This window comes from Python bivittatus, unplaced genomic scaffold, assembly GCF_059951505.1.
Source record: "Python bivittatus isolate LINGU-HERP-01145 unplaced genomic scaffold, Pbiv_v1 ctg000560_np1212, whole genome shotgun sequence".
Taxonomy (NCBI): Eukaryota; Metazoa; Chordata; class Lepidosauria; order Squamata; family Pythonidae; genus Python; species Python bivittatus.
This window is the reverse complement of record NW_028277083.1, coordinates 9,148,581-9,162,760: the sequence shown is the minus strand read 5'-3', so window position 1 is coordinate 9,162,760 and position 14,180 is coordinate 9,148,581. Positions and strand designations below refer to the sequence as shown.

General features: G+C 39.7%; 2 protein-coding genes across 2 annotated transcripts in view; one reads left to right on the top strand and one right to left on the bottom strand.

The window, feature by feature from the left end:
- Nucleotides 1-14,180, bottom strand: part of IFT140 (intraflagellar transport 140) — a 72,332-nt gene that overhangs the window by 18,313 nt on the left and 39,839 nt on the right. The gene's annotated exons all lie outside the window — the stretch shown is intronic.
- TMEM204 (transmembrane protein 204) overlaps nucleotides 1-14,180 on the top strand; it is a 32,304-nt gene that overhangs the window by 5,897 nt on the left and 12,227 nt on the right. The window contains exon 2 of the mRNA XM_007423839.4: nucleotides 9,109-9,264. Within this exon, the coding sequence (XP_007423901.1) occupies nucleotides 9,109-9,264 (156 nt within the window). The remainder of the gene's footprint in view (nucleotides 1-9,108; nucleotides 9,265-14,180) is intronic.

The window sequence follows — 14,180 nt, the reverse complement described above, 5'->3', positions numbered from 1 at the left end:
CCTAGTGGTTATGAATAAGCAGTTACTGTCCAAAGACTGGTTGCCTAGACACTGTTACAATGAGTGGTGTACTCAGACCAACAGCTGTGGGTACAAAGGAATCCTATTCAAGGCATCGCATGGCCCAAAGCTACAGTAGTTCTGGGGACAATTTCCAAGGCAGCCAGGGAATGAAAAGAGGTGTGCGGGAGCCAAGGGCTTGAAAGTCTCTCAGAGTTTTCAAAGCCACAGGAAAGAGGCGGGCGATGGAAAGCTCGTTTCCTAAAGACGGATGGGGAGCAACGCAGCCCTGCCTTATTATCGCTCTTTGGGTCAAGCGTTCGAGAAGAGGGGAGTGGCCCAGAATGAAGAGTGGCTACGTGATCTGCCGGGAGTGCTAAATATAAACACCTGTCGAGCTGAATTATATGATTTACAGAAGTACATTTCCCAGATGAAATGGGGGGAGCGAGGCCAAAGGCACAGCTCTGTGTGGGAATGAGAAAGAGGGAAATGTTTACAGAGGCAGCAGACCAGATAATGCTGGGATGTATTAGCCCCATCTCAGAGGTTTTCTCTTGGAAAACAGCCAGGCCAAAAAAATGAGGCGATATCCAAAACAGAGTTCTGCAATGATAGGTCACTCTTTGAGGTCCATGTCTTCTTGGACCACAAAGGAGGAAAGAGATTTCCCAAGACTAAAAGTGGTACTCTTGCAAGGGCCTAGCTTTTGAAGAGCTCGAATTTGAGTGGCTTATCTTGAGCAATTTATGAGACCTGCTTCACGTGGCTTAATCTAAGCCATGACATGGCTTGTTCATCTTTAGCTCAGAGGGTTGTGTGCAGTCACCCATTTTGGTTTTTAAATTCTAGTTTCTGGTTTAACTAGAGTGTGAACCCAGTCGGTTGTGTTTTATTTAGTAAGCCATGATTAAGCAAACCAGAACTGAGGACCATGCATGACTCCAGGCAAGGTAACCAACCTAATTTCAGATATTGCTCGTCACATCATGACCTACGTGAGGCATTTAAAATATGACTTACTTGTGTCATTAGCACTAAAAAGATGTGGGGAAGTTGGTCTGTTCAAAAGGAGAATGTAAAGGAAAGATGTCTCATTCACTGTTTATTAAATGTATTTCCAGCCTTTTACTCAGGAGTGCAAAGCAATGAACTTAGCACTCCCTCCTCCTATTCTTCCCCACAACCACCACTCTGGAGGGCTGAAAAAGAGTGAGTTTCTATGGCTGAGGTAGGACTAAAACTAGGTCTTGCCATTCCTGGTCCAAAGCCTTAACCACTACACCACACTGGCTCTCCGTTCTCTTAACAACATATTGATTGTTCTTCCCAATATTCAAATTTGAAAGTGAGAATCATCTGTACAAGCCTCTGGAGATAGAGGATTTGCTACAGTAATTTAGCTTTATTTATTCAATTGATATCACACTGCAGTCTGATAACTCTTGTGTGTCTCCATGTTTATACACTCCTGGCTCACGTTCAAGCATAGCATACATATACCATTTCCCCTTGTGGGAAAAACCAAGCTCAATTTAGGTCAGGAAAACAGTTCAGGGAAAAGGGCTGACTGATTCAGGAGCCCACAGCTATTTCACACTAGAAATCAGCTGCAACTATTCTCACATAAGAACCTCTATACCTCCATATAAACTGTATTAAGTGCATTTGAAGCAGAGAGATTAAGCAATCCCATTGGCTTCTGTTAATAAATGTCACTTAAATAACACATGGCATCTGAAAATAGTGTATGGATACATTCAGTCATTTTCCTCAAAAGTCATCTTTTGCACATACTTGACACTTGAAAAATCAGTGGTGGAATACATCGTTACAAAAAGAGGGAGAAGGTATAGATGTATGTTTAAACACATTATTATTAGATTTTTAAATGAGATCACGGTTATTCAATTAGTCTGTATACTCTCTGATCTCACTATCCTGCAATTACACAGGACCAGTATCCCTGGAGATGTCATTTAAAATAACCAAATAAAGCCTGGATTCATAAGTATCATGATTGAATTAGCTGAACCTGGCTTGGTCTACTTTGGGTAATGAAAGAGGAAATTAAAATCTGAGCCGGTTTGGGAACTTGGGTCAAGCCAGATGTAAGTTGATAAATGTTTGATCCCTACTAACATAAATGAACAAGGGTGTCAATCTTATGCACATTTCCTTGGGAGCAAGCTCCATTCAACTCACTGCAACAAGGTAAATATGAATAAACCTGAGTTGTCTGAACATCAGTAAATAAGAGCATGTTTGCTGTACAAGAATGAAGACTGAATTGGAATTATATTTTTCCCACCTTTGGGATGCTTCATTGTTTTCCAGGTTCAGAAACTGAAAAACATGAGGAAACCAAGTTGTGTGTCTTTATTATCACACATGATTTGGAGAGCGATTAAATTACAGGTTTTCTGTAGCAAATAATTTTAATCCAAGGCCCAATGTTTATTGTTCTAGCCAACTATTCACTTGTTAGGTAAAAAGAGATTCCTTGCCTATGGCTTCCTTAATGTAAGGTAATGTTTGGGAGATAGTTGCAACTGCTGAGCATTGAATGAGTTATCCATTCTTAGAGACTGGGGTTGCTGGTGGCTTCTCAGTTCTAAGAAGCAGTGTTGTGTGTTATTAGAATGGTGGAGAAAAAAACTGATCTAGCTGAAAGCTGGAAACATCTTGGAGACTTCTGTTTGGTGACTTAATAATGGGGTAGTAGATTGATTGCTTTGCCTCCACCTATCCCATAAGTCTCCAGTGTTCTCTCCTTCCAAAATTTGGATTATACCACACCTATATTTCTCAGTGCTATGAAGATCATCCAATAACATGCACTGGCAACAGGGGGAATACAGAAAACCTCAGACAGGAATGAAGGTGGCCACCACATTGGCTCCTCCTACACAGGCACAGAGAAATCCCACGCCCACAGTTCTTCTCGTATAATAGAAAGACCTAAATTGAAGATTTGCTCATTATCTTCTGTGACATGAAGAACAGAGAAGGCTCTTTATCTGGCATCCTATCAACAAGCCTCACTGGGGAACCACATAATCTATAGGATTCCCTATAGCAAGGAACAGCAACTTTGGGATGCCAGTGGGCACTTTGGGAATTTGGAAAATACACTGGGTATGCACTTGTACAAACGGGTGTCACAGAGAAGACCTGACTTTTTGCCAAACAGCTGCCATGGGAGGCATGGCCAGTCATAAGATGCCCAGTGGACACCCACATAAATGCCTGCAGGCACAGTGCTACCAGTGACCACTGTGACACCTATTTGCATCCTGCAGCATCAGTCTCATCTTAGTCCTGTACCCACCATTGTCAAACCCTAATTACTGCCTTCAATGAGAGAAGTCCAGCATCACACTTTATGCTCAATGCTAACCTAGGAAGGCTGATATGTTGTATTTGAAGAAGTACCAGATGTTTTGTTTCAAAACAGTTAATTGCTATGTGAGATGACTCCCTCATTCATTATGCCACTATTCAGGTAACGTCCAATTTACTGTTCTTAAATTAGCCTCCAAAGTCCATGCCTTGAGAAACCTTAGGGATAAAAATGATGAAACAGAAACGCACGTGTGGATTTCAGAGAGGAGATGTCCAAACTCTGGAACAATGCCTGGAAGCTTGCCTTACAAGTGTCTCCTTTTCAAAATAAACACAAGTATTATCCTTCTGAGATTGCATTTTCATGCTTCTCAAGGCATGGGCATGACTCCCAAAAGTACAACTGTGCCTTTTAGAAAGTAAAATATTCCTCACTGGTCTGCCCTGGCTCCTGGATGATATTGTACCTTGCTGAAAATGAACTATGCTTGCTGAGAATAGCTGGAGTCTGAAGGATGCTTGAAGTCCTGATACGTTTATGAGGCTGACAGGGTTAAGTAAAAATTCCTCAAGGTAACCCTCTGAGTTCTATTTAGATTTTTGTTTTCTAGAGAGCAACAGGCGTGACTTCCAGTCTTACATTATAGTAGCCTTCACCTCTGCTAAGCACAGTTCTCTATTAAAGTTCTAGTAACTGTAACAGTCGGTCAAAAATAGCTGGGTATCTGCTCATGGCAATAGGGAACGCATTCAGTATCTCAGTGTTCTTTGATTCTTCTCAGATAGTTGAAATAAGGCAACATAGTGAAGTACAACCCCCAACATCCCTCACCACTGGGATCTACACTTTTTTTTCTTTAAGTGAAGTAGTGAAAACTACTGTGATGGATCCTAAACTGTAGTCATTTTCACTCAAAAGTGATAGATTCAAAGGCAACTGCTGAAAATGAAAAAATAGTCCCATACTGCTTTTGGGTTTGCTGTTATTAGTTACATGTATCAACATAGAAATGTGTGCCCTGAAACCACTTCCTAATCTGCTCTGGACATCACATGATCTTTTTCATTACAAGAATTATCTAGTATTTATTTATTTATTTATTTATTTATTAGATTTATCTTTGCCCATCTCCATGCATCTTTCTTATACTGATTGCAGAAGGTCTGGTCAACGACTATTTGAGTCTTTCTTTCAACTCGTCTATTTGCCACAGAATTAGGCTCACATATAACGCGGTGCAATGTTTCTAAAATCAGAGTTCACGCATGTCACAGTGCTAAGCTCACACATCATGCTAGACAAAAACCAAGCAAATCACATTATAATTCAGCATGATGTATGAACTCACAATCAGTGACAACTTATTCAAAATATTTATTTTCCTGCTACATGGCTCAAAGATACTCAAAGTGGTCTACGGCATAAATTTATATAAACCTATTCAGTAACCAAATAAGTTAGAATAGAATAATTTGAGAACAGACCCTAACTTTATATAATAAAACATATAAAACAAGGGGAGGGAGTTATTGAAGGGGCAATGGTACACGAAAAAAATTAAAGACTTTCACCTTTGGGAGTGGGCAGAGGAAGGAGGAAATTACACTGCTGGAAACTAATATGGAGAAAGCTCAGACCAGCATTCAAAAAATCAGACATCCACTTGGAAAGATCTCTAATGACTAATGCACATGTGGACAAAAACAGACCACTATCCTGTTCCCAAAGCATTACAAGCCCAAACTTTGCAGCATTCCTCAGTAAAATTAGGCAGGGATCATAAACCTGAATTCTCAAGAGCATGACAGCTATCAACTGGGTGCCCTGGTATTGAACTACTGTTCTCATAATTTCCCAACAACTATGGTCAGTGGCAAGAGAGATGCAAGCCAACACTTGTGGAAAGCACCAAACTAGGGAAGCTTAATGAAAAAAGCTACTTAACCAAGATAGGAGATGAAGCAGAAAGAGATAAAGTGGTCTATATAGGGAGAATGTAACCCCAGTAGCTGCTGTTTTGGAATTATTGGCCATTTTGGCAGAGAGGGCAAAGGGCACACTTTTGCAGGGAGCCCCAAAATGCTACAGAACCAGCTTTGTGCAGATACACACCCAAATGAGGAACTAACTCGAAAGTATAAAGAACCACATACAAAATAAGTTTGATCAGAAACAACGACAGGCTTAGAGGACAGGAGGAAACCACAGATATGTAAGATACGTCAAGACAGGACAGTTTGACTATCAGAGATGAGTATGTGGGAGGCAGAGTAAAAATATGTATTCATTAGCTGTTTTGTCAGCTGCCTGACAGGCTGCATACATACCTACATACATTTGGTATTCTTAAAAGGAGCTGGAACAATTAACATGGATCTTAAAAGAAGACTTTTCCCAACATATGAAACAAAGATGAGGTAGGATTCTTTTGACTTCCCTTCAGTAACTCATTATTTCATACAGGGAAACCCATCAAAAATTAAGATTTTACAAGAAAAAATACATTGTTTAAAAGAGCCAAGAACATACCCTCCAGAAATACTTTGTCACTGTATCAACATTAAACAGTACTGAGAAGCTGATGATTACTGGAAATACCACCCACAGTAGTATGTAGTTTGGTAACAAGAATGTTATGTCTGCGTTTCATGAATATTACAAAAGTTATGGCAAAGCCAAAAGGAAACCATAAATGGGCAATACAGCTGCGTTTGGATTTTAGAAGATTATGTAGCAGAGATATAGATGAGGAGGAAAACTTTCCAGATGTTGACAGACATATATCCTAGCTATAACAATACTGAAGAAAATTGGCCTATTTCAAACATAGTAAGTTGGTGAGATCAAAGTTCTGGCTCCTGTAAAGCAAGAGAAGTTTGTCCAGTTAAGTATGTCTGATTTGTCATAACTTGAGGTATACATATAGTAGCATCCCAACATCAAGGCAAATTAAGTTTGGCTCATAATTTAATCACGCCTCCAGTGGTGAAGTATAGTTGAAACTGAGCCTCATATTTTCCCATACATGTCTGTTGAGTTTGTGGCAGTGACTTTGGTGACCATATGATGATACAAGATCGGCAGTCTCACACAATATTTCTGACACACTGATTATCAACAATGGAAACTTGCCCTTTTCAGAATATTTATCTATCTATCCCAGTATATGCAAGATCTCTGACAGAGGTACTTTCTAGCATGTGCATCAGAACCTTTGTTAACAAGAGATGGTGAAGGAAAGAACTTTGCAAATCGACCAAAACAGATTTTTTTTCAGACAGCTTTAGGAAATTAGTTATCTTAGTTAGACAGGATTGGGGCCACTGTTCGTTTGTTTTTATTAGGTTTAGAATATTGGTTTTAGAATTATATTTAGGTTTTTGACTATTGCCTTGTAAACATCCTTCAGATCTGGCAAGTTATAAGCACAGTTAACAAGCAAACAAACTTGGGAATGTTTTAATTTATAGCATTTACTCTGGGTCTGAGCTACCCCTTTTTAGCAGCCAACACTGTGTCCCTCATGAAAAGTACCTTCTCCAATCTGGTGCCCTCTAAATACAACTCCCGTAACAGTCAGCATTTATGAAAATTGCTTTTTAATCCAACATATCTAGAGGGCTCCAGGTTGGAGAAAGCTGGTACAAGATATGAGGAATCAAATGGATTGAGAAGGCATGAGAAAATCCTCTGCAGGAAGCTGACAATAACAAACTGAGGAATACTTCTGAACGATAGTTCTAGTTGCTGTCTAGGAAGCATTCCATAAAAAAAGTCCAACTTTAGTACTAGAAATTATTTTCCTTCAATTACTTCTAGGAGAAGGAATGTCTTATTTCAGAGCAACAGCAGCAGGATCATAGCTTGCATTGATGCAGTGGGAGAGGAACGGCAATGATCAAAACAGGAAATCAACCAATTCTGGAGAAACATAAGGGGAAAAATATAAAAATCCTCAACGCTGTCTGGTATGAAGTGGCTTCTGTTAAATATCCATCACAGACAGAGTCATTTATATTTATATTACACAATGGAAATACAAAATGCTGGAGGAGGATGGAGAGTCGATTTATATCTCACTTCATTTATATCCCAGCTTTCACATTTTAATCCTGACCTTCCCGGAAGGAGATCAAGATAACGTAGATGTATAGCTCTTGCCATGGCTGTCTTCACCCCTCCATTTTTATCTTTACATTAATCTTTAAAGACGGAGGTCAACCAATGAGCTTCAAGGTTAAGTGAATATGGGATCCCTGATCTATCCATTGTAATCCAGCACATTAATTCCTATACCACTCTACAACATACAGGGAGAGAGAAAAACATGTTGGTTACGGCATGTTTGGAATTCTTCAGTAGCCTGTTGGGCAGGTTACCTAAGACTGGATTCATATCCCAAATGCTGCTGTTTGTACTATTCTGGACCCTCCTTATTTTGCCCCCACTCTTTTTATGGTCAGTCATTACATTTGTTGGGAATCTGAGGATACCAGTACAAACTGATGGTGTTGGCACACTGTGGCCTGCATATGGGCACAGCCGGTTATTTGAAGGACCTGTGGGTAGCTCGTGTCCCTGTGAATTTGACCCAATGATCAGGTCAGTGCCAATTGGTTCTACCATGTCCTAGAACAGTCACATCACAATTAACATCACAACTTTCCTTCTCTGGCTCTAGAATCAACAACCCATCAGGATTATGCTGTCAGAGCTCTTAAAAGTTTTTTAAAAAGCACTAAAACACTTCTTTCTCATGGGTCTGTAAAGTTAGTAAATAAATAAATAAATACCCACCATTTTTGGCATATAGTGATTAAAATTATGATATGCTTATGGACCTTTTAGTTTAGAGGCTCCTTATTTTATATTATAATGTTAAGATTTATTGTAATATTGCATCAATTGTTTTATTTTAGTCTATAGTGCTGATGATGACAAGAGGTCCATGCATTTTACTGCTCCACAATGGCTGGGTTCTCCTGTGCTGCAGTTTGTGATACCCCCCCTTTTTTTTTTTGGTAACTGAGGTCAGATGCAAACCATCTTATCCACAGAGTATCTTGTATGATGGTCACAGTGGCCTTCCAAAAATTCTAACCTACCTTCACCTTCCCAAATTGTAAAAAGCTATATACCACCCAAAAGAACCCATTTCCAAGCCTACAACTCTGGCATAATAATGCAAATTCAGGTACGAAATGTACAAAGATCTGTTAGGAGATCAGCAAATGACAAAAAAGAAATGAAAAGCAACAATACCATTGGCCTAAAGACTTCTTAATTACAATAAAGATTTTCTTCTGTACTTCTTAAGATATGACTTAAACAAACTATAGAGAATGCAAGAACCTAGGCAAATGATTTTCACTGAGTCAGGCCATTGGTTACTGACCCAGTTGTCAGCGTAAATTAATAGGACCCTTCCAGAGCTTCGAGCATTTTTTTTTCACACTCTTATCAAAAGTGACCAGCCATTGAAACCACATCCTTCAAGGGGCAAAGCCAATTCACAGTATTCACTGCTTGAAATGCCCCCTCAAATTAATACACCTATGGACCAAGGAAGTTGATCTCTACGCTGTACCTTCCCAAAACACCAGAAAAGACCTCTGATTGTTATAAAATAGGCACTTTTCATCCCACATATGTCCATGTCCTAATTTTCAAAGCACTCTTTGGTGTAACTGTTCATTTTGAGTTAAAAAATGAAGAAGTCCCATTCACACTAACAGATTCCTCTCACAATTGTTTTCCTGCAGTGCAATTTGATATGATGCGTGCCTGTAACATGATTGCCACAGTCGCCTTGACAGCCGGTCAGCTCCTCTTCATGTTGGGATTGGTAGAACTGCCCATTATTTCCCAGGATACCCAATGGTGGGAAGAAGCTATTGCTGCTGTGTTCCAGCTTGCCAGTGAGTACATTCTGTTGCAAAAGCTGAAAATTGCCTCATCTGGGAGAAACCAAGGAGTCCCTTTCAAAACTTTCAAATTAGATGGAAGCATGGCACAAATTGGTATGAATCCCTTCCATAACTACATCCACTGTTGACACTGAAGGAACAGGCCCATTCCTTCTCCACCCAAAAAGAAATGTAGAGGAAGGGGGGAACTTTAGTGGGATGGTGGAATTACCCTAAAGAATTGGTGGCCAAGGATTTTTCTTGGACTAGAAGACCTCCAAATCTAGGTCCCTTCAAATCCTATTATTTTTTTCAAGGAAAATACATCTATTTCTAGGTTGCTGTGAGTGCCAATTATGCTTGCTCTCACTCCATGTGTTTATGTGGGTGCTGTTTTGGGATTATAGGTTTTTCTGCCTCAAGTAACTTGACCATTGTTGACATAGTATGCTGTTCCCAGACTTTAAAGAGAGAGGCACCATTTGCTGTTCTTCCTCAAAGAGCAAAAATGTTGTGGATGGATGTTGACTCTAGCTTGGGAAGAAATCCAAGCTATTTTCTTGGGAAGTAACCCAAGCTATTTCCTTAAGTTCTATATGCCTTGCTAGAGACACTTTGCCTGCCTCAAAAAGCTGTTGATGAGCTCTTTTTCTTCTCTGACCATTCCCATTACTAACCTGCTGCTTCCAATATGTCTGTAACTAACCTAAATGGAAACCAGTTGCTGTCCAAGGATGAATGCAAGAAACATGAGGCCAGCATTACATAATACACGCACCCATGCATACATTCCCACTCCTCTTCAGAAAGCTAGATGTGAGGATGATAGCTAGGGAAAAGAGATTATTCCAATTACTATGAAGTAGATGTATGTCAGCTGACATTTTAATATGGATTTAGTCATTGGGCCCCAATTCTTTCCCATGTTTGTTAGGTACAAAACTTTTAACTATATGATTAAGACTTTGGATTTGGTTTCCTCCCTCTACCTGACATTATTTAGGTTGTGTTTGCACAACATGATTAACGAACTATGATTATTAGGTTAGCCTCCATAGGGACGGCTTTCCGGAAAGCCGTAAAGACTGAGCTTTTCCAGAAGGCTTTTGATGGCAGAGTGTCATCTTGTATGAAATTATGAGTTTGTTCTGTGAGGATTTTATTGGATAATGATAATTATTAATTATTATATGAGAAGATATTTGTGGATGCTATTGGTTTTAGTTATTATGGGTATTTTGGTGCCATAGCACCTTCAGTGGATATTTTATAGTTATATCCTTACAATGCATGTTTACTGTTACACTGTTATATTATGGAAATTTTAATTTTTGTTCTGTAAACCACCACAGATACCTCCAATTCCTGGTTTAGCATACTATTCAGACTCATCTCCAAGTACAATTACCACTCACTGGCCTTTTTAATTTTCTTCACAAAACGAGAATCGCAAACAGCTCTAGTAGATATATTGCTGATAATCTCAAGGAAAATATATAAATGAGCCAATCCAGATGGCATGTATGTATAAAAAGAACCAGGTATAGTTGGAAAGTTAAAGTTGTTGGTTTTTTTTTGTGCAGCCTGTATTTATTTTTGTTTTGCTATAACATAAAATTATGCCTTACAACGTGGGAATCACCCAATTATGGTTTATTTATCAAACCACAGTCACCTTAATAGGATATGACAATGTGAGAACTTAGGTGTGACCAACTCTTCCATTTTTGAAATGAAGGTCTTATACTAGCAATTTTACAAAAAAACATCAGTGCTTGCACTAGTTAGAAGAGCAAACGTGTTTAGAAGTGCTGCCAACTGGTAATAATGAAGATCAAAGTATGTAAGTGACTTTGCAGGGAAAAAACCCCAATCCTTAAAGCTATACCAATCTCGAATTGCTCAAGGCTTTCAAAAGTCAGAGCCAGCACTGTGAACTGCCATTGGGGAATGGCTACAGTAGATGATACAGATTCTATCAATATACTGCAATCAAAATGGTAGTCCCAAGGCCATGCCCAATCGATCAGTAAATTAAGGGGAACAATCTATTTTATGCAGTGGAGGTGGAAGAGATAGGTAAGGGCCAAGTGACACCACAAGCCAAACGGCTGATGGTATCATGGAACAGCAAGACCCCCTCAACCCCCTGAACCAGGCAGATCCAAACTCGACCTCAACCTCACCAGAGGATCCTGAGATCTAAGCTATGTTCACAAGATGCCTCTCCATGCTTCGCAAGCCACCTACCACCGTTAATACATTATTACTGGAAACACTTCATCCATTTCCCCACTCCTTCTCATCAAAAGCAGCCTGAAGTTCTCTTCCCACTGCTCTGCCCGCCTGCTGTCCAAGCTATGCTCCTCTGTTTTTCCTAGGGAGGAAATGCATTCTGGCCCTGTTTAGATTTGTTGTTTCATTGACAAACAGTACAAGAGGGCGGCCGTGTGCCTTTCTTCTATCAAGGCTGCTAATTTTAGATTAGGGATTTTTTTTTTCCTATGCTGCAGTCTGTTTTAAACACAGTCAGAGAGAGACAGAAGGGCGCCAGGATTTCCCGACACAGGAGAAGGAAATGCCTGCTGTTACCTGTTATGCAAGCTGAACCTTGAAATCCTCAGCACTGGGAGTGGAAAGGGGAGAGGGGGAAACTGAAGTTAGAATTTTTCATGCAGTGCTATGAAGACTGGCCATCGTGAGCACTAGGATCGAGCTTGAGGTGTGAAAAGCAGAGGGGAGCGGATAGGAAAGATGAGAAGGGAAGACAAAGGAGACAGGGGCCTGGCATAAATTGCCACTGGAGGCACCAACCTCCACTATTCGTAAGTCTTCCCACCAACCCTAATTTACTTATTTTTATTACTTATAACAAACAACAGCAGACTGGAAAGAAAAGTATTGCTCAAAGTATCACTACGTTTCAAAGGAGTTTGTTCAAAGCGTTTTGGCAATGTCCTGTATACATTAAAAGTCTTATGAGTTGAACGTGAACCAACACAGAAAATAAATGTTTCCAGATAATCAGTTTGGCTGACTGTGCTGGTGTAAAAGATGCCGGATCCAAGCAAAGAGAAGCTAAAGTCTCCAGTATATACACCTTCAAATTCAGCTCTTTTGGCAGCCTTTCTCTCTATTCTGATGGGGCTGATGCTGGAATGTTTGTTTGACAGAACAAAGAAGATAAAGTAATATATTCCGCATGTTAGTCAGAGCTTGTGGATTTTTTAATAAGCTTTTTGTTTTAATATCCAGAATGAAAATATTCACATATTAGCTTGCTCTTTATCTGAGTGAAGGGACAGAAAATCCCCTGACCATATCTGGGTCGTAAGATTTTCCCTTTGGTGTCATATAGCCTCACATTGTGCCATGCTTCTGAAAGACAGTCATTTCAGAGTTAAAGCCTCCAGGGGCCAGATACAACCTATGATAAATAGGGCAGATTGTCTGGTAGGATTTATAAAGGCCATAATATTTTGCCTAGATTAGTTTCTTACCATTATTGTTGACTTCGTCAAGGAACTGTCTATTTTTAAGAGTATTAGCCATCTGATAAACTTCTGATAAAGATTCAGGAGTCTTCTTGTGGCATATTCTTCAGCTTATTCTAAATGTTATACCAAGGTGCTGTCCGACTCACCATCCTTAAAATATGAAAACCCAATTTGGTTATCACATGATTAAACACTAGTTTGGCATAACGGTAGCAGACTTCTATTAACAAAACCTTGGATTTGTGCTTTTCCTCTAACATAGGTGTAAGGAATTTGAAAGTTTTTGCTGCCATCCCCAAATCAACACACTTTACTATAACACCAGTGAGTTATTCACACATTCCACTGAGCCATGGCTTGCCTGAATCTTGGTTTATTGAACAAGCCAGAATGGCCCGGCTCATATCACATGCTAAGCCTAAACCAAATTAAACCATACTGTTGTTTAGCATAGCTTCATGTGGCTCCCACCCTGATAGTATTCCGGAAGTCTTTAAAAATCTGGCTGTTCTCCCAGGCCTTGGAGTAGGGTGGCTGTAGAGTCCTTACTGGGCATATTTTTTGCAGCATATGGAATTTGTTTTGTCTGGACATCCATGATTTCTTCTATTATTGCTTCTTATTCTTTTAAAATATAAGCTGCCCAGAGCTGCTTTGGAATCGGCCAGCCTTTTAATATAATATACAAATAAATATAAATCCCCACCTTCCATGTTAGGTTTATAGCAAATTCCACAACAGCCTCAATTTTGAAACAGCCTAAACCTGCAACTGCATGCAGCCAAAGGTAGAACTGGAGTCTTTCTTACAATACATTTTATAAGTTAAAGGACATCTTGAAGGTTGTACGAACAGAAACATGAGCTGGCCTGAACCACTTGAAGCATTAAATAATATCGCGTCTTACATGGATGGAAAGCAAAGGCCAGGTTTTCACTAAGCAATAGATTGTGACCTAATTGGTAGGGCAGCAGGACTTCAGAGCATGAGGGTGTGAGTACAACCCCTGTCTACAACATGGTAAAGCAGCCTTGTTTTCCAGAATCACGGCTGCTGCGTGATTCCAGAAAGCGATGGGGCTTCTTTAAAGATTGCAAAGAGGTGCTCTGTTTGTACCCCTGCGCCCTCTGAAGCAACCTTTGGGAAATGAATCAAAACACCACAAACTCCTATGAATCTGAACCACTGAATGAGAGAAGTCACCCGCAAAACCCTGGCAGAAACCAAAACTATGTACTTATTTGTGGCCAATTTCATTTCGGTTAGAGCCACATTTCCAAACCCCCAGATGCAGATACAAACATATATTCTCTTATCTACCTAAGTATTTCAAGTGCACACGATTCTGAAAACTTTACTCTTTTTAAAAAAGAATTCCAAAATTAACAACAATAAAAATAGTGATGTTGTCATAACAGCTAGCCTCCCAGA